The sequence below is a fragment of the Homalodisca vitripennis genome, chromosome 7 (genome assembly GCF_021130785.1).
Source record: "Homalodisca vitripennis isolate AUS2020 chromosome 7, UT_GWSS_2.1, whole genome shotgun sequence".
Taxonomy (NCBI): domain Eukaryota; kingdom Metazoa; phylum Arthropoda; class Insecta; order Hemiptera; family Cicadellidae; genus Homalodisca; species Homalodisca vitripennis.
The window spans coordinates 146876297-146904150 of NC_060213.1; the positions used below are offsets into that span (position 1 = coordinate 146876297).

Consider the following 27854-nt stretch of genomic DNA (forward strand, 5'->3'; position numbering starts at 1 on the left):
AACATTAGCGTCGGAAATATAACTAACTTGAACCAGCAGTAGTCATACACCTGCAATGCAAACCCTACTTTGCGTGCAAAGGAGCGGGTAACTGCTAGCAAGAGACAATTATATAGTCTATAACATTTACTTTACATTTAAAGGCTGTTATCCAACCTAAAGTAGTTTTCATTTGACAAAAGTAGGGTTCTGCTATATACGTATGTATATATTTTCTTTATCAGAAAAGAGGCAAAATCAGCAATGGATCAAAATAATAATAACATCGAAGTTAATTACTATGACCATAAATATATACTCGGAATATTTTCTTGATTGTGGGAAGAAGACAAACTCAACATTAGGATAGAAAAAATTGTTCAATCCAACCAGAAGTACTTATACAGGTGCAAACCTATGAAATTGCATGCGAAGCCGTGGGTAACTGCTAGTGTTTAATATTTTCTTGTTCCATTTGAATGTTGAAGTTTTTTAAATGTTCACGATGTAGAAAAGTTATTACTATAAGCAATACTAATGTACTGCTATATCGATATGTCTCATGTGCTGTTATTTAGAAACAGATGTTATTGATTGAATTTGTATCACGGATTTTGTTTTCATTCATAAAGGCTCACTTACAAGAACAGGTATAATTCAAATCGATTAATCTTATTATGTATATATTCTTCACGTCATGAAGCAGAATCAAACACATAAGTTTTACAAAAATGTAGGCAGCATTTTTAGGCATAATCTAGTTATGATCGTTCTTCTGCCTAGGGTTTACTTAAAAGACAGTTCAATTATTTTTCAGAAAAGAGATTTTTTCTGTCCAATGGCTCTCGTCAATTTTGTCAACCATATGGTGTATGCATCCTTATCAAATACATCCCCCTTCATGATAAAAATCATTCACTTTCTTCATAAGTTATAACAAGGTACACATTTGGCATAATATAAAAAATTTATCAATACATGAAATTTTATATTTTTTTCAAACTACTCCTATTCCATTCCCTATGTTCAGGGATGTTATCTTAAAAGTTTATGAATTTCACATAAAATACATTTTCCAAACCAAAAATCAATTTTACTAGCTGAACGCGAGTTATTTTAATGGATGAAGAGTGTGATTAATTATGACTGGCTGCTAGATTATATAAAAAATGATAGAAAATGTAAATGAGTAAAAACCTTGTTTCTTTGTTAGTTTTAAGTATTCTTGTTGTGTATTGTGTTGGATTATTTATTTTAGTACTTGTTATCTATCACCTATTTAATCTCTAACTTGTTAATTTTAACTAAGTTTCAATGTACCTACATTCTTTAGTTTTAAACTTTCATGTTATTATTAATTCTGTTGTGTCTTATTATTTATTTTAATTTATATTATGGTCAGATTGTTATGCCGTTTTTATGTTTATTATAAGTTGTTGCATTTTTGTTGTTTGGCTGTTTTTATCTGTTTAAGGCTTAAGTCATTATAAATTGTTATTGTTAGTAAGAGTATTGCACATGGTTTTATTAAGATGTTCTCCAATTTTACATTGTAAATAATTATAACATAACTCATAATTCAATGTATTAGTTATATATTATAAATTTTACAACATCTATTGCATGTATAAAGCTTAATAATGAATAAAGGTGATGATAATGATGATGATACACACAAATTAAACTAAGGTTTTACTTCACCACGTACAGATGTATGTGGCTCTCAATGTACTGAACTGAAAACTGATGTAAACGATGAATGCAAAACTAGCTATAATATTCATCAAAGGAATAAATTATTTAACCTTGTAATAGATGATCTGCTTAAGCAATACAGTTGTGATGATAGTAAAACTTTGCTTTTAGAATTTGCCTATGCACAAAATTTGCCATTGCCGAAAACAAATGAAACTGCCCAGGTCAATAAAATTTTGATGTGGGTGTACCTATTTAATGTACACTGTCACACCAACGATGGCAGTGCTTTATTACCACCTTCAAACTGAGTCAAAGAAAAATCATGATACTGTTTGTTCTTTTGTGCATGACTTTATTAAACAAATTGGAAGACAATTTTGAAATTAAAGAAATAGTCTTTCTTTCACACAGCATGGGTGATTAAAATAAAATTCCTAACATGTTTTATATTTAGCTTTTGACTTGTGGTTTCTAATTTTATGAGTTATTTAAGATTTAGGAACGAAGACTACTAAAAATATGAAAAATCTGGTAATGTAATATTCAAGCCTTAAAATTAACACAAGGGATACAAAATTTGAAAGTATTTAAATCATCAACACCTTTTTATATTTAGTACATGATTAATAGTGATATTCCATATTAGATTTTATAGATGTAAAATATTTTTACTCTAAAAAATGAAAATGCTGTTTTGATTGGAATTGTAAACAGAATCCAACAATACTAATTATTGACAATATACTGAAAAATATGTTGCCTTTTTAAACTGTATAATGTTTATAAGTTTAGTACACATTAGTCCAACACAAATATTCTATAAAAAATGTTTTAATCAACTATTGTTTAAATTCCTTGAGGTTACAGAAATTCACAAAGTAGTATAGAAAATTAATTTATTGAAGCTACATTATTTTATTCACAAACATTGATAATATTGAATGACAATTTTGATTTCTGCCAGTGCAAGACAGACAGAATTACTTCCAGAGTTTCTTTATCGACATGTTCTTCTCAGAGTCTTTCTGCATGACCTTGGCCACTGCCATCTCAAAATCCTCTTGGGTGACATGAACTCTTCTCTCCCTAAGAGCATACATCCCTGCCTCGGTGCAAACCCCCTGCAAATACAGTCAAACATCAGTGGAACTAACTAAAACTGACACATGAGCCAAGTGTGCATCCCCGAAGCACAATCACAGCCGCCTCCTCTCTTCACCTGTGATGTACTTCCGTGCGTGCGCACCTGGGAACTGTCTGATCCACTTCTTGTCTTCTAACAAACTCCAATCAGGCTGAGTTAAACTCAGGGGCTTCTTTTCTATCATCTATCAAAAGCTATCATTTCATATTAGTCTACTTTCAGCTTTCAGGAAAATCTTTTTCCAAAATATTTAACTTCTATTATACTTTTCTACAACTGACTTATTTCCTCTGTCTTTCCAAGCCAAGGTGGAACAGCATATGCCGAGGGATGCGTGGTCAAGGGAGAGCTTGATCTCTAATATGTGAACTCTGAATACTTAGGATCCGCCAGTTTAACATAACCTTCCCCCAAGGAGAGCAGACCACTGCTTGATCTCCACTATTCGTGGGTAAACAATGAGTGCAAAACAAGAAACCACACCAGAGAATTCTGGCAGCGCTCAAAAAGTGGATGAAGGTCCCCAAGAAACAGAGGGATTAGAAATGGGTGTAACACACCCTAGCTATCCTGAATAAACAAAACAGACAATGAGAAAGGCAGACTTCCTAGTAGAAATCCTAGAACTCCGGATTCAGTCACAGTCGACACTTGTCAAGAGATGTCATTCTGGAAGATAATCACAAAGGAGCACAAGCCAGAAGGCTAGCCCATATATCCCTAAACTGAGTGGTTCTGCCAGGAAAAGAATTGCATTGTTTCAAATATATGGGTATTCCCAAAACGAGGCTAGTGATCTCGCCTAAAAACGAATCCTAGAATAGCAAAATCCCTAGTTCAAAAGACATAAAAGAGGACATGCCAAAAAAAAAACCTCACTCTGATGGCTCCATCCCGGAATCTCATCAGAGGAAGACAACAAGAAAAGAAGAGGTAAAACAGGGGTCACGAAAAGAGCAATCTGGACCTCCCCACAAACCGTTGTACAAACAAGTTACAGAGGACATAAGGGTAGGAATACTACATTCTGATTTTCCAGAAACCCTACTCTCATCTGAATTTAAGTGGAAACTATACAGAACTACATTCTGGAAGTGATCATGGAAGAAGAGAAGAGGCAAAATTCTCCAAGCTTCTGTGGTATAAACAGGAGAAAAGGGGTCCTGATTTTCGTTTGTGAAAACCAGGAAACTGCAGAATAGCTGAAAGGCAAGCAAGATAGCCTAGAGCCATGGGAGGAAGCCAGTCTGAGGATTGTGCAAGAGGGAGAAATTCCTCGTGCAAAAATCATGACAAACAATTCCACCAAAAAGATCATGAAGTTCTTAAAGGTATAAAACAAAGAGCTAATGGTTGGTGAATGGAATGTGCTGTGCAGAGTGATGAGGGTAAGTCGTGCTGCTTATCCTGGCTATCGAATGTGCCACAGCAAACAAGATTGAAAAAAAGGTTCCGTGGATCAGCTACAAGTTTGGGAAAATTCAGCTAAGGCAACACTGAAGACCCCTAAAAGGAGAGAGAGAACTCAGGAAAGTCTGAGACCTCCACCAAAGAACATACCACAGCAGAAGAAATGAAAGTGGAAGAGACACCAAAGGTATCAGAAGACCCTATAATACCTTAACAGAGAGTCTAACCTAAAAGACAGTGTGGTGCAAAATGAAACACCATCATGCTCCTTTTTCCTGAAGAATGGACCACCCTGAAAGGACCATTGGTTTGTCAGGGGAAAGAGGGAGCACTGTCCCCACACACTCCAAAAAGATGGACAGGGGTGGGTGTAAGTGGGGGAGGTGGAGAAAAAAAGTGTAGGTATATGCCCCATTCAAATAAACCTCCACCACGCTGACGGCACAATTGACATCCAGGGAATAAGGTTTATCACAACAGGTCTGGATATCGCCCTAATCCAGGAACATTGGATCAAAAAAGGTTATATCAGAGACATGACAACTCAGGTTGGTCATCTTATATATGATTGATCAAATGAAAACCCAAGAGCGTTTGTTTTACTTTTAAAACATATAATTGGTTTTCCTGTTACAGAACTAATTACAAAATTTGGTGACAGTGGCAGTGAAAGTAGCAGTTCCTCCAGATGCTGTCAAGCGGGACAGTAGCCTCCTAATAAACAGACAAGTAACAGCAAAGTTCAGGGATGAATCGGCCACAATTATGGTCTGGAAAGGATACTCCCAGGGAGGGGTTCTGTCTGCCCTCTTGTGGGCAGTGGTGTTTGACGACCAGTTAAATAAGAGCAGAAGAAAGGGGAACAAGTCTACAATGCTATGCTGATGACCTGGTGTTACAGTCAAGAGAAAAATATAAAGGGATGCTGAAATGCCTCACTACTCAAGAAGCTCTATACTTTATAAGCAACTGGTGTCATGTGGAGGATGAGAATTAACCCATCAAAAACAAGTATGATAACCTTTACCAGGAAAAGAAAGTTACTGCTTGTACAAGCTGTTCTGGGTGATATAAGTATAAATCATTCTGATGCAGTAAAGTATCTAGGAGTAGCCCTGGATAAGAGACTAAAATAGAACCTACATATCGAAAACATATTACCCAAAGCAACAAAGGTGCTCAGGGCTTGTAACAGACTCTTTGTACCGAAATGGTGACTGAACCCACTTAGATGATTTATTAAATCTACAAAGGCATAATAAAACCAATGTTCACATATGCTGCTTTAACGTGGTGATCAAAAGTAGAACAAAAAACAGCTTCCAAGAGGCTACAGTCTTCAAAGGTTAGCTTTCATAAGCATCAGAGGGGAACTGAGCTCCTGCCCCACTCTGGCACTTGAAGAGGTCCTGGGATACACTCCTCTGGGGCAGGAGGTGAAGAAGACAGCCGCTCTAAGTGCAATGAAGCTTCTGGGTGAAAAATACTCCTTCAGAAAACTATACCTAGTCTCTATTGAAAATAGGAAAAAATGGAATAATAAGGAGGCCTTCCCTACCAAAGGAGTCCAGAAGTTTTGAATAGTGATGAATAATGTCACACTGTAATACAAATCCTTAAAACTAATATAATCATGTGATCTAAGGTTCCTTAATGCTGCCCAGCTCACAAAATTCATTAAATGGGTAAAGAGCATGCTCTGTCATAAACTCTTTTAACATGTAACTTCTTCCCTGCTGAAATGTATTTAAACATTCTAGGATGTATTGATACTACATTAGTTTTATTCCTAGTATCATATGAATGATTTTTACTATCCACCAGGAAATTGCTATTATTGTTTTTTTAAATACAAGATAGATTCCAAAATATAATACATTTTGTATGTATCGTCATAGTTTAAATTAAAGCTTTGTTTTAATGACTTTTATGTCCAATTAAAATCTTGTCAAGATTTTTAATAGTAGTTCCTCTATACACACACATTCCATATGTAATATGAGACTATATAAATGCACGAAAGATAATTTTTAGCACATAAATACTACACAGAAATTGCTTTCTCTCAACAACAAAGATCGCAGATTTATTATATTTATCACATACATGATCTACGTGATCATCCCAGCTGAATTTGCTATCTATATAGACTGCTAAGAATGTTGTATTTTCAACTTTAGGTAATTTATAACCATCAATTGATATATCAAGATAAAGACAATAGATACTCCTTTTGAATTAAAAGTCATGGAATTAGTTTTATCTTTATTCAGTATTAGATTATGGTTTGAAAATAATCCTTCATTAAGTAAATGATAGGTAATAATTAGGTAATAAGTTCTGTTTTAAGCCAGTTCCAATTCTATGTGTGGTGGTACAGAGTCATCTGCATACAAACATAGTTCATTATTTACACAATTTGTTTGACTAGATCAATGAATTATGAACTAAAGTTATGAACGCAATCAATTTTTATAATGACTATCATCACGACTGTAGATTTGAGGGTCAGATAATATTAATAATTAATTCTACATTATTGTAGCTTTTTATTTGTTTGAAAAATTGAATTTAATCGTCCTATACTATCAGCTTACTACACTATATAAAAAGAGCAATAGCTATCAACTAATAATTGGAAGGATTTCTTAAACCAATAAGGTTGCTTTTTCAATTTAATAAACATGAAAAATGGTTTAAAGAAACAATAAAACAAAGAAACATTAACAAACTGTAGCAAGTATGTATAATGATTTATTTTTAGGTCTTTAAAAGGAATGAAAGTTGGAAAATAAAAGCAAAACAAATTTTGGAAAGTCAATAAAATGAAGAAAATTCCCATAAACTAAACACATGAACAAGTAAAATAAATAAACACAGAATGATTGGCTAAGAAGAACAACAGCAAAGATTAAAATCCAATCAAATAATGTTTCTAGTACAATAGAATATTGCCCACAAGCTCCAAATTTCAGCAATTAAATATATGATCCGTACATGATCTATTGTATTAAAAACAAAAACTGAAGTGAAAGTGAAGTGCTCCCATGATCCAAGTTTGCCAAGTTTTAGTACACCATCACAGATAACATGAGCACACATAGGATACTCAATCATTTTTCCTCAATTATGTAATTCTTGAAAATGACTTTTGTGTTGGAAATTTAGTGAACTAATAGGTTTAGCACATAGCAGTAAAGGACTATTACCAACCTTCACTTCAGCTCCAGAAGCACCCGGCATGAGTTCTGCGATCTTGCGTAGGTTGATGCCACGTGTCAGGTTCATCTTGCGCGAGTGGATGCGAAGGATGTCCAGACGAGCCTCTTCGTTTGGTGGGGGAAACTCGATCTTGCGGTCAATACGACCAGGTCGCAGCAGAGCAGGGTCCAGGATGTCGATACGGTTGGTAGCCATGATTACCTGTACAGAAATAGTGTGATTAGGTTACAGCGTTCAGACACTTACATGATTCATCAAATATAACCTAGATACTGATAGTGACAGTGCTGCTATTTTTAATACTTTGGCGGGTTAGAAGCCAGTATCTGTGTACTCACGCATACAACAGTGTGCGGGTGGCACTGCAATTTTGATAAGAAACTAACTTCAATACTATATCATCTCTTTATAGTAATCCAAGTAGCTCCATAGACAAATGTTTTTAAACTTGAAGAAATGCTTACATTCTTTCAGACAAAAATAAAAAATAAACACTTTATTTTAGCTGCAGATTTCAATATAGACATTCTATATCAGGCAATAAGGATTCTATGGAGTTTAATAATTTAATTACATCTTTTAGGCTTAGTATGAGTTTTAGTGAAGCTACTAGAGTAACGAAACAATCTTCAACTGGAATTGACAACATAGTAACAAATTTTGCTCTAGCTCAGACATATACCCTTGAACCCAGTCTATCAGATCACAAAATGTTAATTCTTTCATGTACCATTCCAAGATTTCAGCAAACTCCTCGTAAGAAACCTCAATTTAAGAGAATTTTTAGTAAAGAAAATGTCAGAATATTTATTTCTCAACTTAATTTCAAATTACAAAACTGCGATGATTCTTTTAATAACTTTAAATGTTTTTATAATTTGCTTCTGTTAACTTTAAGTGAGTCTTTCCCCCTAAAACCACTACGTAAGAAAAATAAGCTAAACACAGCCTCTTGGATGACTGTGGGAATTAAAGTATCATGTGAACGCAAAAGGCTTTTATTTGAAACCCAGAGAGCGGTCGACTGTCCCGAGCTTACCACTCACTATAAGAAATACTGTAAAATATTAAAAAAAGTAATCAGTAATGCTAAGAGGATGGCAAACGACAGACACATCTTGTGTGTGAGAAATAAATCTAAGGCTGTGTGGGAGGTTGTTCACCGTGAAACAGGCAAACTGATCAGTAAACAGCAAGAAAACGTAACTTTGATAGTAAACGGGAAAACAATCGTTAAACCTAATGAAATAACAAATTCAATAAATTTTTTAGTGTTAGGAAAGATTTAAAAACAGGAAAGATTTAGATCCTCTGCAAAACTTTTGGAGAAAAACAGAAAGACATATCCGACAATGTTTTTGTTCCCATCTGACCCGGAGGAAGTTCAGAGAATTACAGGGTTCCCACTCAATCTAAATACTCAAATTCACGGCTAATTCACGGTTTTCACGGTTAAAAAAATTTAAATTCAAGGTCGGAAAGTTTTCATAAACAACGTTACCGGTACAAACAAAATCGTGTTGGAGAGGGGCGAAGTTGAGACGTAAACACTACAGACGCGGCAGAGCGGTAAAATACAATATAAAACTTCTTCCCATTTGACTAACGATGTCATTGGTCGTGCAGGAATTGACCGACAACGTCTAAAAGAACGAAATAACAATAGGCTTCGGTTACGACGCAAGCAATGAGCGGCGAGCGCCCGATTTTATGTGCGATTTGCTACATAATGAATATAACAAGGCATATTATTTTTACAAAACATCATCATAACAGTCATCAAAGCAATGACAAAGACAAATTTCAATATAATTAGCATGCACATAGCTCATAATTTTCTTTAACTTACAAGTTTGTTGAAATCTGAAGAGAACTTTGTTGACACAGGTTAGACAAGATGCAGGTGACAGGATTCGTTACGTTGGCTAAGGCTAACTCGTTTGAGTCCATGAAGTACACTTGCGTGATTATTAAATTATTTTCTTGTTTAACACATTATTATTATTATTTCGATCAATTTCTTCCACAGGAAAATTTTCACATAGGTAATCACAGGTTCACATTTTAATTAGTACATAAGAAAAGGCAATTTTATTGAAATTAAAATAACATATAAACGTTAAATGTATAAAAATTATATACAACTTGTTATAAGAAAAGTTATTTGGTACCAGTTTATACAAAAAAAATTATATTTGTACACATAAATAAAGAAATTGATAAAAATGTCTAGAATAAAAGTGAATTACGATTTGCAACTTTTTGCTAAGTTCCTGTATCTTATCGTCTAACTCAGCTGCCCTTTTCCTGGCGTCGGACAAAACCTGGAATTTTTGTGCTTCCAATTCTTTTTTTTTCTATTGCAGCTTGCTTCCTCTCTTTCTCAGAATTAATTTTGTCTTTCATTTTCTTCTCGTTGTTTTGCCAAGTGCTCCGAGTAGTGGGCGTGGGAATTTTTGGCAGCATGAACTAATTCATTAGTGATTTCCATTGCCTCCAATCCTCCTGCTGCTGATACGCCGTCACAAACTTTTCTCAACGCGACTAAACTCTCCTCCTTCAAGTTTTCAACTATACACTGTTTGTTGACAGAGAAGCCTCTTTCAACAGAAGAATTTCCGTGAGAAAGTGTCAGAATGAGTTGAATGAAAAGCTTTAAATCTTTATATCAATTCTCACAATAAGAATAAGATTGGAGTGCCGAGCTGGGGAACAAATCTTTCATGTTGAGACATGAAAACCAGCTGTTGTCCGAGGATGGGGGAGTGGAGTACACGATATACCCCTCCCCTTCCACTCTCATTGACAGTAGACAACAAAAGGTTATTTTTTACCATAACATCGCTGCACCACATTACAATAAATGAACCTTGTACGATATATTTTTCATCTGCATGAAATGATTAATAGCGTTAACGTAGTCGTATGGAACCCGACAAAATTATACTTGGACGACTTCCTCGATTTGTAGTTTTGTAGTAATAAAGCTTAACACTACAAAGTTACTTGACGTTTGTTGTTTCCTGGTTAGAAAAAATGCAATGGTTTTTTTTCTAACGTTTTTATAACATGACGTTTCATTTGTAATATTTTACTAATACATTATACAATTTAAACACACATTCACCATAAAAGATTTAAACCGTGTACACTCGTAATATCCATGCAGCTTAGGAATCATAAAAAATATTATTGATAAGGAAAACGCATATCACTACCGTTTAATATCTAAAGAGATGAAAAAATAAAATTGTTTTCTCAAACGACCTTACTGGTAATTAAAACAGTTATATAGGCCTATAAAGTTAGGGTCTCGCTGCGTTAATTGATATGTGTCGTGTAGGTTCTGCTCCGTCACATTATTATACTATTTATTTACGCAAGACCCTAAATTAATTCAATTTATTGTCCCACCATAAATTAAATTTTTTTTATAATTATTACATTGTGTTAACAGTCATTACACACAACGATATAGGATATCGTACTGAATAGCATTTTTCTCATTAATATTTAAATAAAATAAGGGATTTCATAGAATGAAATTAAGTTAAAAATGTAATTTAAATTCCTTACATTAGATTAAGGATTTGTATACTTTTTTATTTTATGAAAACAATAATAGACTATATCTGATACAATAAAACTCCAATACGAAAAGTGTTTACATTAAACGACAATCTATCAAGTAATTAAATTGTGTTATTAATCTCGCGTTCAATCAGAGAATGCCTTGTTTACAGCCGCGTAGCGTAGCCAAGGCCCGGAACCTGGCGACAGACAAAGACAGGCCTCACGTGATTTGAGCCGGAAGCGTCATCTCCCACCGACCCTTCCTTTTCCTCATTTGTTTATAAACCATATTATCAGTACAATCGCTCAGATAGCAGCACCTGTCAAACTTCGTGGTCTATCCCCTACATTGCGTGCTACTTTTTACTTTGCAATAGCGAAGGTCAACTTTCCCATATGATCGTCTGACGACAACCCGTGTTGATTTTATTTATTCAAAAGTTGTAGAGATTTTCACGGTATGTAAACATAAAATTCACGGCTTATTTAAGGTTTTTTTCACGGTGAACGAAATTCACGGCTTATTCCCGGTTTCACGGTTTTCACGGTCGGGTGGGGACCCTGAATTATAATGGCCTTAAGAACATAAACTGGGCTGGTTGGGTAACATTCCAACCTTTGTCATTAAACAGTGTCTTTGAAATTTATTTCTGCTAGAGGATTTTTCTTGAGGAACTAAAACTTTCTATAGTAAAACCACTCTTTAAAAAGGGTGAAAAGAAAGACATGTCCAATTATAGACCGATATTGATTATACCTATTTTATCAAAAATATTTTTAAAAAATGACAATTTGTATTTTGAAACATTTAGTAAAAAATCTTCCACGGTGACTGCGGTTTAGAATTTATTGGATTCAGTATTAAATTCCATTGATAAAAAGCATCAAACTGCTTCAATTCTATGTGATCTGACAAAAGCATTCGATTGCGTGGAACACAAGGTCTACGAATGGCTAAGCTCCTATTTATCTGATAGAAAACAGAGAGTCACATACAAAGACGAATTAATGGAAACACACGTTTCAACTTGGAAGCCTATTACACGTGGAGTACCCCAAGGGTCAGTATTGGGCCCTTTGCTGTTCTTAATATACATTAATGACCTTCCACACAGCCTAACCTGTTCGTCCGTTACATTATTTGCAGATGACACAACTTTAACAGTGAAAGGAGATAATTTGGCTGAGCTAGAAAGTGCCTTGCAAACAACCCTATGTGAAGTAGGTAATTGGTTTAACACTAACGGTTTGATGCTCAACAAGAATAAAAGCCAAATAATTCAGTTCGCACCTTTTTTAAATCAGATTCCAGAAGTAAAATTGCCTGATATAGAGATTGTTCACTCTTCAAAATTCCTCGGGGTAGTAAAAGAACGGCCACCTTAAATTAATGGAATGAACACGTAGAGCAATTAATAAAAAAAACTAAATACAGCTTGTTTTGCTTTGAGAACAATTAATTCTATAACAAACCGTGATACTATTAAGTCTGTCTACTACGCATATGTTTTCTCGCACCTGAGATATGAGGTGGCATTTTGAGGAAATTCATTAAAGTCATAAAATGTGTTCAAATTGCAAAAACGAATTATAAGAATTATGTTTAAGCTCCGAACCCAACAGTCATGTAAACCATTTTTCATAAATAAGAACATTTTGACCCTCCCATCTCTATACATTTATGAAGTATTAAGTTTTTACAAATATAATAGTGAACAGTTCCATAAAAATCAAGTATTTCACCCTTACAATACAAGGAATCAGATCCTACACTATCCTGTTCATAGGTTAATACTCTATGAGCAGGGCATGTATTATTCTGCATTAAAACTTTACAATTGAATGAATCTTTAAAAAATGAATATTCAATTCAAACATTTAAAACTTCCTTAAAATGCTACCTCATAAACCAGGCATTTTATTCTGTTGAAGAGTACTTAAATACTTAATTTACCTATTTATATTTCTTATTTGACTTAAGTAAGTTTTTTGAGTAAAAGTGTAATTTGTACTTTTGATTTCTCATTCATTTTATTTGTTGTTTTGACTATGACAATTCACATGTTTATTTTAGCTCTGCTAAAGAATGTAAACACGATGTGAAACTTTTATTGAATAAATTAATACTGGTATCATGTCTACTGCTATATTTGCAAACCTCAGTTTCCATGACATACTTGGCCAACCTAATTTTGTGGGTTCACAGTATCCTGGCAATGCCCTACCCTTTAATGTCCATGAGAATGGTACAATCCTTGCAAATCTGTATGGTTATGAAATATGTACTATATAAATTAGTTGGCTGGGAATCAGAGAAAAATACTGGTTCCATGATACATTAGAATAATGTACAAATATGTTGATAACAATAACAAGCGGATTAAGATACTATGACTTTGAAAGCAGATTATCTTTTATGTAGTTATGTCAAATTTTGTTTATATTCTGGGTAACCTTCTTACATTTGATTTCCTAATACCTTATTTGCAGACTGACAGGTGCTTCCACAAGTACAGCAGACTTGAAGTTTGGTACATTTCAGAGTCAGTGATTATAATTTTATGACCAAACACAATCAAACGTTACCATATCAATACTATTTGTAAACTTCTTTATTACATACAAGAAGAGGCCGTTGATCACATATATCGATACAACATCAAGACCAGTAAAAAGTTTGATACTGTATGGACATTTTGTCATGACATATTATTTGGAGGGTTTCTTATGCGTTTTGAACTTGTACATGACTTTGAGAAAAAATTAGAAGTCAATTTACTGTTGTTCCAGGTAGGTGCTTACACTTTTGTGCGCGTGTATTTATAATCCAAAATATATTTGTATACAACTTAATCAGTACTTATAAAAACATTTTTAGTCAATAATGCAAAATCTACTTTTTACTGAAACAAGCACATTGTTAGGCAAAAACACTGGTTAAAAAACTTCAAAACAGGTATTTTTTCAAGTACACTAAAATGGTACATATATTGTATTTTATGGAACCATTTGTTTGGCGTCAAAATACCTCAAATTATCCACAAGAAATACTTGAAAAACTTTTCAAATTGTCATAAAACATGATATATTGATTGAAAAAACATAACATTTGGTGAGTGCATCTACTGACATAGCCTACATACAGTGTGAGGAATGGAACTCGGGACACCTTTCTAGGAAACATTTGATCAAAAACATGTGATACTTTAACTTTATTAATTTTGTTAATTCCAACCAGAAACTGAACATGATACTGGACTTCCTTGAAACTAATAAAATAAAGGGAGGCCTGCCCTGCAGCAGGTGATAACTGTAAAATAGGCCTTGAGTTTGTATAGAAAGCTGTTGGTTATTGAAGTTATTTACCTTCTAAATGTTTTGCGCTTGAGATAAAAAGCTCTAGTTTCCACTGTTCTTCTTCTTTTCTCAAGACCTTTCAAATGAGGTGTCACTTAATGGGTCTTTACATTTAAAAATTTTGAACTGTTCCCGCAAAATATCATTTTGGTGAAATGGGCAAAGTTGTAACAGTGAATAAAAAGTTCACTTCTATATCCTAGAAAGGTGTCCAGAGTTCCATTCCTCCATCTTTTTCCATGAAAATCCAGAGTGTATCCATACTGTTAACTCACACTGTAAATTGTATTACAGTCAACCAAAAAATGCTTTTGAAGATTTAAAATACAAAATACTTTCAGTGAGAAAGAACAAATTTTCCAAATCAACAGCAAAATTAACCAGACAAGTGTGTGTAGTATTTTCCATGTGGTTCTATACAAGGGAGTGCAGTATTTATTGTGTGTTACTACTAAGAATATACATTCTTTCTGATGTATTTTTAGACAATCGAATTTTTTCAAATTACTGACACTGTGAATTCCCTAGTTCTGCATGGTGGTGATATATGTAGTAGGAATGTACGTATGCATATATAATGTGTATACATCTGTTGCTATTACCCACAATGGTCAGTTATGACTACGTATGCACTTGTATGCGGGCTGAACACCCACACTAAAGATTTAAGTAAATAACACTTAAGTACTGACAGGGAATAAGCAATGACAGCAAGTCAGTATTGACTGCACCAGGCTCAAGTTATATGTACAGTCGTAGGCCGAACTCAAAAAAACAACTGTTTTCCTATCTTATGTTATTTATGAAAGGTGAAACTGTAATTTAACACAAAAGTTACCTTGATGTTTTTGGTGGCCTCAAAACCATCCAACTGGTTGAGCAACTCCAACATAGTCCTCTGGACCTCGGAGTCTCCGCCACTGCCGGACTCGATACGTGACGAGCCGATCGAGTCGATCTCGTCCATGAAGATGATGGATGGAGCGTGCTCCCTGGACACACCATACAAGTGGTATCAATAACGAAAGTAACTTATCAAAACCTTGGAGTTAAACAATTACTGAGAGAAGCATCGTGCAAAACTCATTAGGCAAGAAAATGTTGAAAATATGAGAAAAGAGAAATTATGGTAAGGGTCCTACCCTATCCACTATACAGTTCACTTTAACCCCTTAAGGGCTTTCACCGAGTTAATTTATCACTGACTTATGACTAAAAAAGGAGTGCTGACAAGTTACTTCGTGTGATGGGTGACGACTCGACTAGAGAGGAAATGGTGAAATAAAGAACAGTATGTAGTTCACTGTTTTGCTGCTAGATGGTGTAGGCACGGTTGTTTAGTTTGCTCTAAGTACATCGTGCACCAAGAATCGCATTACCAGTGCAGTGATTTATATGTAGGTTTGTACGCAGCTCCCTCCTTCAAGGTATCTTTCTGGTCCACTTGAAAAATGTTTCCTTAGAGGAAATAAAGGCTTTCTTAGGTGTTATCCTAAACGTTGCACTGAATCCAGACCCATCTATATAAGACTGATTTTCATTTGAATAGGTATTTTACCAACCATTTTTTTATATCTATTTTTGACAAGCAGATTTTTTAGAGATATCATACTATTCTGAAAATCTTTTTTTATATCTTTGAACAATATATTTATATTTATTGTTACTATACTGTTACTGCCAACTTCTTAGTTGCCCAGATGAATCACTTGTAGACTTTGCAACTGAAGTAGTCTTAGCAACCAATGAATGTATGTGTAAGGTATAAACCTTATCTACAAGAGCTGTAGGCAGAGTATATGTAGATCGTATATCATGATCCGTACACGCAGGAGTAGCGTAGCGTGAATTAACTGAGGTCAATGTAATAAATTCCAGTCCACGTTCTATTGTTCTTACAGCCAAGGAACTGAAAATTCTTACAGCCATCTCACTTTACATCCGAGAAGTAATCCTTCACACCTTCACAACAGCACAACCTAGACACAGGGATCAACACCAGTACGACACCAGACATGCAACCGATTTCACAATCCCGCAACATCATCTGAGACTGTTTGAACAAAAACCCAGCTATAAAGGTGCCTTATACTTCAACAACCTGCCAGAACACCTCAAGAGAGAACAACCAAAACGTTTCAAGTTTCAGCTGACGACCTGGCTCCTGGAACGACCCTTCTACTCAGAGGCAGAATTTTTAAATAACCAACTATAATATGTATTTTTGACGCATTACTGTTCTTGATGAATATGTGAATAAAGAGTTGTCTATTGTCTATTGTCTATTGTTCCTATTATCTACCTCCAGTTCAGATAGGAGATCCTATCCTATATCTTAAAAATTAGAAAAGGAGGGCTATAGTGTGATAATTTGTAACAGACCTAGCCATGACGAAAAGTTCTCGCACCATTCTAGAGCCCTCTCCGATGAACTTCTGGACCAGTTCGGATCCGGACACTCGAATGAAGGTACACTCAGTGTGATGAGCGACAGCACGGGCCAGCAGAGTTTTGCCTGTAACAGAACAGAGTTTGCTATAGATTATACAATGGAACAACTAGATGTTGTACTTTCAGAAAAAACTATTCTAAAAATGGAGTAAAATAATTATCCCAATGACACCTAAGCTTATCAATTAACATGAATACTAAACTAATTACAGTTTACAATGTTCTACTACTACAAAATTGAAAAAAAAAATTGAACTGTTGCTATTTTAAAATAATTATTTGCCTTTCATCATTGCCAAATTACAATAAAACATAATTTGGAATATAATGCTTTACAAATACGTTATAATCTGTAGCAGTGACGTAGGATGGATGTTTGTATGCTGTCTATTACTGAAGGCACAACACTTCTTTTAAATTATTCATAAAACCAATTAGGGGAGTAAACAAGAAATGCACGTTATAACCTTCAATCCCTGTAGGTTACAAACATTTTTACCCTAGTAGTTAGCTAGGTCATGACTGTTGTGATTTTAGCCTGCATACGTTACTAGTTGTTTGAACAGCTCTTGATGTTTGGTAAACAAAATATTACTTTTTGTTTAGGTCTATTCAAATGTGTATAAAAAGCAGTTTTTAGATGAAACTGCTTATAAGAATGTTGAATTCAGCTCCAGTTCACCTTTCACCCAGAGAGACTTAACGTTTCAGGTAAACATCCTGTTTTCTCTATAAGTTGTAATACACAGAACATCACTTTCTTCATTGACTTTCAGAAAAATTAGTCCATTGATGGAGGTGTCTTAATGCACAATTTGCCATTGCCTTAAAACTCTTAAGATAATCTTCATATTTATTACATTTTTAATAGACTCAAGAAAGGTGATAAACAATGTAAATTAGAAACATAACATTTAAATAAAATATTATATAATAACTCAGTGTAAAATAAAAAAGATGGTTAGAATTTTTTCAAAAATGTTTTGCTAAGTTTGCATACATTGACTCGATAGAGTATTTTACATTTAAATTTTAAGACAAAAAGTAGGCTACTGACCAGTGCCAGGTGGCCCATAGAGAAGGACTCCCTTGGGCTGTGCAATTCCAAGAGCATCAAAGAGCTCAGGGTGTTTGACTGGCAGTTCTATCACTTCCTTTATCTCCTTGATCTGTTTGTCCAAGCCTCCCACCATCTCATACGTAGAGTCCGGGACCTTCTCTACCATCATAAGTGATACCAGGGGGTCCACCTGTAACAAGAGCATCTCTCAAAAATATATCCATCATAATTTGTAGCAAAAACATACTAAACATGATCCAATTTTTAACACGTCTGTGGCGGACAGTGACTACTAACTTTCCACTGGTGTCGCAGACAAGGTTTTAACAATTGAGTATGGCTAACAGTGGCTACTACTTATTTGGCTGCCTTATGTTGGTAACTTATTTATGTCACAGTGATAGTTTCAACGTTGTTCACTGTAGCTAGAGATCACAAAACAATGAGAAAAAATGTATTATGAAGATACTAAGAAGTTTTGGACTTCTGAAAACTGAAGTGAGGATGAAAATATTGAGAGAAAAATAAATGGTGAATCTGGAAGTGGCGTTGTAAAGATAAGAAAAACTAGGATTTATTAAAAAGAATATTAAACTTTTGGATTATATGTTATTTAGTTGTATCGATTTGGTCAGTTGGATTATTCAATAGCCAGACATCAAACAAACAGGTCAATAGATAAAAATATTTTCCTCCTCCAACTACATCAGCCTAATGAACAAGGTAATAGAGTGAACTAATTGGTTAGTTTGTTAAAATCCTATACATTTATTTTTGGGGTTATGCAACTTTTTATGGCTTTATCACTACATTTAGAACACTTCAACTTATAATTAAAACTTTTATTTTTGTGAGGATGTCGAAAGGTCTTACAAAAATAAAAGTTTTAAGTATTGGTTTGTGTGTTCTAAATGTAATGATTAAGTTAATAATAGCCAATACAAGCTCCATCTTCAACAACTTTTTATGGGTTAAATATGTTTTAAAAATTGCACTGAATTACTTTTTTATATCCTTTTATTTTAGTTGATTACCTTGAAGACAACAAAATGCAAGAGACTTGAAATTTGCATTCTTCACATCCCTTCTGTCCTTTTTCCCATCATTTATTCTAATAATAACAGTATAGTTAACAGATTTCTGTCCTAAAAAATATCTTGTAAACTATCTGAAAAGTTCCTTTAAAAGCTAACTTCACGAACATACAAACATATTGCTCTTCTTTTATATTTATCATGAAATTTACAAATACAAAATCCTCGTTAAAGTAAAATACCTGAAACATTAAAACAAGGCAAGATAAAGAGTCAACAAATTTCGCTTTGCTCAAATATAAAGATTGGTGTCAACCGTACTTCTTGTAACTACACTGCCATGAAATAATAACTATCCTGGAACATTTCAACCAACACTTTTAATTGTTTTCAGAGTCTTACAAACACACGTTGAAGCTTCAACTTTGAAGTTTGTTGGAATTTGTCAAGAACACAGGGATAACAGAGGAGCATAGTACCCAACAATCCCCAAATCAATTGCATACCTTGTTTGGGAGGATCTTGTGTAGAGTGTAACTCTCGTTACGCAGTGCGACGCGCGAGTTAGGTGTCACATCGTTGATGTCGATGTTCTTGTCCAGATCGACTACAAACTTTCCCTCAGGATGCACTTTCACAAGCACCTTCTTCTTGTCCATTGGCTTTACCACCTCACCCACGTAAGAGCCCTGCTCCTGGAGCAGCTGCAGCTCCTCTCGCAACATGCGAACTGAAAAGGTTTAAAAAAAATTTGTATTAATTTTTTCTTATGAAAATCTATTTCACAACAGTTATATAGTAGGGAGGTTATCAGAGACAAGTAAGTTATTTAACACTTTTAGGTAAATTAATACGTAGAAACGTGAATTAACGTGAATGTGAAATAGCAATAAAAGTCATCACTTTTAGAATTTCTTCATCTTAAAATAATAAATCTCCAAGATATCAAAACAACAATCTTCATTTCTAAGATTTTGATTTATGATTCTGTGCATTATAAGAAAGTCGATTTTTTTAATAAGTTTTTCACATAGGCCTGAGGTTCCACAATTACATAAAACTATGTAACAAATATTAACTAACCAATAGAAAACTAAAATGCAAAATTTAATTTTATCTGAAATCCTTAAGACATGAATTAAAACTAAAAACTTTAGTTTAAAACACGTTTTAGATTTGTGCTACTCAAAACTGCCAGACTTATAGCTCAGTTTTAAATTAAATGGGTAATGTAAGAAAGAAGTACAAATATTTTTGAATTAGTCAGGTGAAAAATAATTTCTAAGATTCTATTAACCTTTTTGTATATAGTTACAATACTCTCAAAAAGTACATCAACAAGTTGTAATAAAGAAAACTAAATTATAAGCAAACTAAAATAACTATACATTTGGCATATTTTTAGGTTTTTCCTGTATCAGACAAGCAAGTGCGAGACTAAAATGTGTCTTTTATTTTATTACCTTTTCTGTGGATGAACAATTTAATTTAAAACAAAATCAGATTGTCAAGGAATAAGCATTTTGAGAAATAGAAATGAAATATATATTCATCTTAAATTGTTGTAAATTTAATTTTTGATTTTGTTTGTTATTATTTAAATCTAATAGTTCATGCTTGATTGGCACATGTGTTAATTATACCTTATATTTACTGATAAAATGTTATAAAAAAACAAGAAAAATCAATATTATACATGTAATTTTTCTATTAAAGTTAAGAGTTAATTGGTTACTTTGGGAAAATTTTAAAAGCTTTAGATTTAAAGATGAAAGCAATAAGAATAAATTAAATTACTCAAGAATTGTAGTAGTCTAACGCTAGGAACGTTTAAACTGGTGAGAAGCTGCGAGATCTTGCGCAAATGCTGTTTTGTATTGTGAACAAGGAAGCAAATTTAATAGCAAGACGTGTCACAGTAGTATTGCAAGTACTTGCATGCGGTGGTCTCGGCAATGCTTAGACTTGAAATTTGTACTGTCGGTACTTTGGTATTGTATGGAGGCCACTATTATACTCTGTCCCTATCAACTACTTGGTGTTAACCGATATAAGAAGGTAATTAATTACATATGTATATATTATAAATATAAATACTTACAGTTAATCTTTATGACTGCTCATGTAATATGAGCAAGCTCAGATACTAGCAGATTTGGATACTACTAATTTAGGAACGTACCAAAGTATCGTACTATCCTACACTTCTCTCCAGTTCAGCTGTCCAACACCGGCCATGACACCATTCGAGAGAGTCTGTGCTCATGTAATATGAGCAAGCTCAGATACTAGCAGATTTGGATAGTACTAATTTAGGAACGTACCAAAGTATCGTACTATCCTACACTTCTCTCCAGTTCAGCTGTCCAACACCGGCCATGACACCATTCGAGAGAGTCTGTGCTCATGTAATATGAGCAAGCTCAGATACTAGCAGATTTGGATACTACTAATTTTTTGCCATTGTCAACATAACTTAAGAAAGAAGAAAATCTAAGTTTTAATCAAGTTTTCTTATACTGTTAAATGTATGCTTGGTTGCCCCCAATTATCATTTCCATACATGAACTTTAATTCAAAATTAATTATAAGTTTTATACAAATTGATGTTTGCGTCGTTAGTGTAGGTATTTAATTATTCTGATATTTCATAATTTTTAAAACTAAATGTTATAAAAATTATAACTTTCTGTTTTTAAAATGCAATTCTCTTACACTGAAATTGCCTAACTTCTCTCTGATTGGCTACAGCATTACAAATGGTTGTAACTACCTTTCGCATTCAGTTCATTCCTCTGAGCCTGCAGACGCCGCAGATTCTGGCTCTTCTCAGCCACTATCAGCTGCAACTCCTCAATCTTAGTAATATAGTATGGTCGGAAACCCTCACCCTTTGAGGACTTTTCGTCCACTTCCATCTGAAACCAATAATTACGATCCAATAAGTTTAATACAAATCAAAGTTTATTACAATTTGTTTGATTTTATTTTACGTCAATAAACTAAATAAAACTTAACTTTTAAAATTGTGAACCTTAAAACAACTAATACCTACAGTAAGCTGTTTTGTAGTACAACGTCCTTCCAAAACATTATTTAACATTTTATTATGAGCATTTTGGTCGCTCATTTATGATGTAGGTGGGTAACTTTAATAGAATAAATTACATGCAGCCTCATACTTCTTATATTGCAATCCATATATTTTTTTCATGCTCTTACAAAATACTCCATTGGAATGGCATGATTATTTAGGCAATTACCACTTAGATGCATTAGACTCTGACATTATCTAGGCGATCACCACTTGAAGGGTTCTGATTAGGAATCATACTGCCAGGATGTTCGTAATTTAAAAACCAATAACATTTTACTAAAAATAAGTCATTATTGAGAACATTTATAGCAAACAAGTTTAATTGTTACACAAATTAATCTACAATATGTTTCACTGTTAAAATAAAATGGCAGTAACACAATAATAGTATGTTACCACTTTTAAAGAAAGAACTTACATAGTTATATTAAATACTTTAATTATCGGTTAAACTGTTAATATTTCTTTTTGCATATGCAAGGCAATTATTGATTTTGTACAGTGACAAGTCAAAGCAAAGAGATCACTTGCTTGAGGAAGTTTTGTGCTTCATTTCTACCTCTCTCCCACAACCAGTATTTGTGCTGTAATTATATTTAATATTAAGAAAAATTATTTTAAACACTACCAATTTTTCACTGGACACTAGATGTGTTACAATTTTACATTGTGAATTAAATAATTTATAGTGTAAATAATTTTTGTATAATATTTTATTGTCAAATTGTTACGTTATGAAAGATGAAGAAAAGTTCCCAGAGTACCCCGGGATTGTGCTTCACTGATAACAGAATTTAATAAAATAGTCACGGACTACAATCCCCTAATTCTGATTTACAACATTGGCTCAGCTCAACGGTTTATACTAGAACTAATCTGCATTATCCATTTGTAACCAAATAAACAGTAATAATTAAGCTAAGTGCTTGCCAACTGTTTAATGTTTTTGAGACGAGCTTGTTGATTAATCAGGACGTTGTTCCGCACTTGAGCTGCATCTTCAGACATAAGCACGGACATGTTCTCGTCATCAACGTTGAAAATATATTGAATAGCCTGATAGCCCATGTTGCTTAATGACAACAACAAACCCATTTACAATAATTGTTTGTAGCTTCTGTATTTTGAAATGAAAATCTTAATATGAAATACTTTAATAAATGACATCATTATTAAAAACCTCTTTAGAATTTTGACCTAGGCCTAAAAACCTTTTTTATACACCTATTTATGGCCTTTACCTTCTTAACTGGTAATTCCTGAGCAATGTACTGTTGCTAGGCTATAACATACTTCTTTAATGCAAACTGTATAAAACAAAACCCATTAGCCTACACATATAGAGATTGTTCCATAACGCTTTGTATACGGCCTATTTCTAAGCATACATTGGTACTTTGATATTATCCAGAGACCACTATGTTATTATGCTATGTAAGTAGGTTTAGATTAGGTTACCATAAACAATATATTACTAATAGCACCAAAGTAAAAGTTAACTTTTATGGGCGCTCACATGATCTGTCTATGAGCGCTCACATGACGGTGTGGGCAAATGCAGCCCACCGAAGGAGCCACTGAAGCCCGCATTGATGGCCAGAGGCATTTCCAATCTGTACTTTGCCAACCACAGACCATGTGCAGATCGTCCAACATGATCTGACGTTGGAAAAGTTGAACAAACTGGGATATGATATTAGGTTGGGAATATACCGATCGGAAATTCCCCTGGTCATCTGGGCGGGCTTCGGTGATGCCACCCCACACTTCTAGCATAAAAAGAAAATAGTACCTAAATTCAAGCTCAGACCTAAATGAGTGCTTGTAAATGTTAACTTTTAACTGATTATAATATGTATGTATGTATTTACTTACTTATAGGCCTAATAACAAATAGTGGAATGGGAAAGAGTGGCCTCTGGATAATAACAAAATACCCATACTCCACTATCTCAGTTATGAAACAAAAATACCCATACTCCACTACCTCAGTTATGAAACAAAATGCGATGTCTAATGTCACTCTATCTAAACTTTTATGCATTTTATGAAGAAGTTAAACTGTTAGTTCATAGTGGAATTCACTGCTGACAAGATGTCAGTTTGAAGTAAAAGCCGGCAGAAAAATAGTAAAATTGTTAGCTATTTAGTAAGTATTTTATGCTGTTTAACACAGAGTTAAAATTGAACTGTATGTTGATAGCCATACATGAAGTATCTTGTATTACATTGGAAGTTGTGATGTGTATGAAGGAAAACAGTGAATTATTATGTCCCCATTCTATGTTGTGTTGATCTGACACTGCAACTACAAAAACAGTTTAAACACTGTAAAACATAGAAGAAAAAAATGTATATATATATATATATATATATATATATATATATATATATATATATATATATATATATGTTTTAATGTCAATGTATAGAGCTACTATAAGAAATATACTAAGAAAATAAATATATTACTCTTTCATAATTTTCCTGGCAATTATAGGAAAACATGCCAAAATAATATTCCCCACAAAAACCAAATAGATTACAACACGTATTGGATAGTTTATATGTGCTTTTACTTTTCAAAAAGATATAGGTATTAAATACTGGATCTCAATTTGTAGATATTTTAATTCTGAAGAAGGTGAATAGTTACAACACAACTAAAACTATAACTATTTAAATATAATGCTGTAATTTTGGCTACTTTGATAGCCAGTGCAGGTACACTACAACCTTCAAACAACAGCTGGGCTAATATAATGGGTCCAAATTATTTTCCTAATTTATTTCTAAAAATCCCAAGACATGTCAGTACATTGATAGTCAAGAGTCCCAACACTGATGTACCAAAAGTGCTACCCAAGAATCCCAGCCAGCTCAAGAAGTGGCACGGTGTGTACTTAGTACTTTAGCCTTGCTAGCAGTATTTTTCAAATGACTTGAATCTTATTTAATGCGTTAAACATAATTTTCTTCAGAATAATTTGTAGCAAATAAGAGAACCTAAATCATTACAAATATGGAAGAACAATATTTCTACGAATTTATTTATTTGTTTGTCTAATTCCTTTAATAATTGATGGTTTAATGTTTGTGTTCTAGGGTGTTTAATGTTAATTTTTACATTATTTATGTAATGTAAATTCTAATAATAATACAAATGTTAAAGTGCTTTGTTGTTTCTTTTTCTCTCAGGCCTAAACTATTCAACCGAGTGTACTGAAATTTTACATGAACATTTTTATGGTGCCTGGGATTAATATAGGCCTATTCTCATTTAGAAAATCCCTCGAGGCTATGCTCCACTGGTCTTTAAAGTAGCTGAAATCCCATCTTGGTCTTTAAAGTTGTGGAATAGTAATTAAAAGTGCCTTCTGTGTAAACATTATTCAGTATTAGCAATTTTTTATACATTTACAGTATAGCGAGTACATTCACTAAGGAATAACAAATATTTTAACACAGTTTTAGATTTCAGCAATTAAATAAGTACTCATCTACCTTATAAAATACCCTAAAACATAAGGTGGTCAAAATTTGACACCGAAGACTCCCTTTGAAGCATTTGGCAAGAACTATACTAGATGAAATTTTGCTGGACTGTGCTTTTGAACTAATATACAATTCCAACCCTAAATGTTCTAAAATGTTAACAGTAGGATCTTTCAGTTTATAAAGAAAAAAAGTTTAGTGTTATTGTTAATGTAGTTTTAACTATATATTCACATTTTTATCAAATATTAAGTACTAATTATAACTGACAGATATAAAACCCATCTTAGTTCATTTTTGACAGAAGGAGGCTTCTCTGATCTGTGTATGTGTATGTGTGGTGCAGTGCACTTGTAATGCACTAAAATAAAAGTAAATTACAATTACCATACATATACACTTTTTAACATATTTTCTTGATCGTGGGAAGAAGGCAAACTCAACATTAGCATCGGAAATATATAATTCACTCAAACCAGAAGTGTTCATACAAGTGCAAAACCTATGAAATTGTGTGGAAGCCGTGAATAACTACTAGTAGGTTTTATAAACTACAATTCAAGTCATTAAATTAAAAAATTAATCCTGAAAAATCATGACTATAACAAAAATTAATAGTAAAGAATAAATGTGATGACATTTATGGATGCTGTTGTGCCGACAGCTGATACAAGAACATTAGAGGAAAGAAATTCATATTTAAAATATGTCGATTCTTATCATCTAACTTGTGGGCCTTTTTATTATTTTGTAAGAGTCTATTTAAAAAATTACAAAAAGAATAATTCATATTAATATTTATCATGGTTTATCTCACTGTTTTCAGAGAGAGAATTTTACTAATTCAAAATCAATTATTCAAAAAAGTTATATATTCATTGTTTTGTATATTTAACAATTTAAAAAGGGGAATGCTTTGCTTTTAAATTTAACCAATATTGAGATCCAGCAATTTAAGTGGGCTATGAGTCATCTTATTTTAATCTAGTACAAGAAAAATGGTACTTTGGTATTCTTTGTTTGAAGGTTATTTTTGACGATGGAAGGATTGTGAAGGAAACAAGATTTTTCCGGACATTTGCCATCGTTCAGTGAAACAAGAAATCAGTAACACGTTTCGAGATCTGCAATCTGATCTTTTCTTCAGGTAAATAACTAACCTAATACATAATTACAAACTAGGTTACTCTCTACTTTGGTATTATTCGTAGGCCACTATTTTTGGACGAGTTTTCCTTATCGGGGATTAAAATAAGTGACAGTATTAAAAAGAACAGACTTTATCTAACCTATTTTGAAATGTACAAGTCACTACAACGGACAAAGGTTTATCCAATTTTGCCTCCCAAAAGGAAGCAATGTCGGCGATTGAGTTCAATGCAATGCCATCAGTCGCTATTCCCCTTCACCACCTGTACTCTGCCAATAAAACAACTTTCATTTTTAGTTCAAAGTAAATTCCATTGTTAAAGATAATTCATAATGAAATTATAAAGTAATCAAGCGCACAACAATCAATGAAAAAAAAATACCTAACGAACAACAATTAATTATTCGAAAGTGGCAAGTGATTCGTGCGTCTAGGCCTACTTTAAGGGTCACTCCTCTAGGACCTATTTAGAGGCAATTTGTTTACAGGAAATATGATTCATCAGGTATTTTTTATTTATTGAGAAACAAGGAAAGCACTTAGTAACAGGTAATGAAATTTATTTTGATCTCTGATAATGAAAACTCATCCAAAAAAGTGGCTTCAGGATAATACTAAAGAACAGAAAAATTTTAAACCAGTAATTTTGGACTTCTGAATGCCTGCACAGACTCAATAAGCCTATCATTGGATGGATTGTTTTAGCTCTAACCTAAATCAACAATCACTGAAAACTCCAGAGCAAAACTGGGCCTTTGTCTGTATGACAATTAAGAAAAACATGTTTAGGCTGCTACGTAGTATAAATTAATGTTAAATCATTATCCTCCTCTCGTAATATTAACGTTAAGATATAGTAAATTATGCTACTAGGTTAGTATTCATGAGCTATATGTTGTAGTCTATAGGTTAATTTAATAAATTGAATTATTCAACTAAGATAAAGACGTTTTAGTAAAGACATGCAAACACCATTTAAATAAACTCGTGTATTAAATAAAACTCAATTGAATTATATTACCTCAAAATTGGTATTCGTCATTTTGAGCTGTTGAGCAGTGTACTTTTTAATGATATGACAATTTTCTCTTTCTACTAAAGTTTCTTCTTCTTCCCTAACAAAACTAGACAATCACGAAGTGGAGACAGTTGAGTTGCCACTGGACTTTTTTTCTCTCCGTCTT

The 27854-nt window shown here is 33.4% G+C and overlaps 1 protein-coding gene across 1 annotated transcript; it reads right to left on the reverse strand.

The window, feature by feature from the left end:
• Positions 1-2556: 2556 nt before the first annotated feature.
• On the reverse strand, positions 2557-27850 carry LOC124366477 (26S proteasome regulatory subunit 8). Its single transcript, XM_046823061.1, has 8 exons — positions 27692-27850; positions 21702-21846; positions 19435-19658; positions 17892-18084; positions 16766-16898; positions 15222-15375; positions 7445-7654; positions 2557-2798 (listed from the first exon to the last, which is right to left on the reverse strand). The coding sequence occupies exons 1-8, from the start codon at positions 27710-27712 to the stop codon at positions 2658-2660; spliced, it is 1221 nt and encodes a 406-aa protein (XP_046679017.1). The 5' UTR covers positions 27713-27850; the 3' UTR covers positions 2557-2657.
• Between the last annotated feature and the right edge of the window lie 4 nt (positions 27851-27854).

Excerpts from the sequence above, each read along its gene's own strand:
- LOC124366477 (XM_046823061.1), bottom strand. The coding sequence starts at position 27,712 with ATGACGAATACCAATTTTGAG. Across the intron at positions 21,847-27,691 it reads TGACGAATACCAATTTTGAG|ATGGAAGTGGACGAAAAGTC; the intron begins GTAATATAATTC and ends TATTGGTTTCAG. Across the intron at positions 19,659-21,701 it reads GAATGAACTGAATGCGAAAG|TTCGCATGTTGCGAGAGGAG; the intron begins GTAGTTACAACC and ends AAACCTTTTCAG.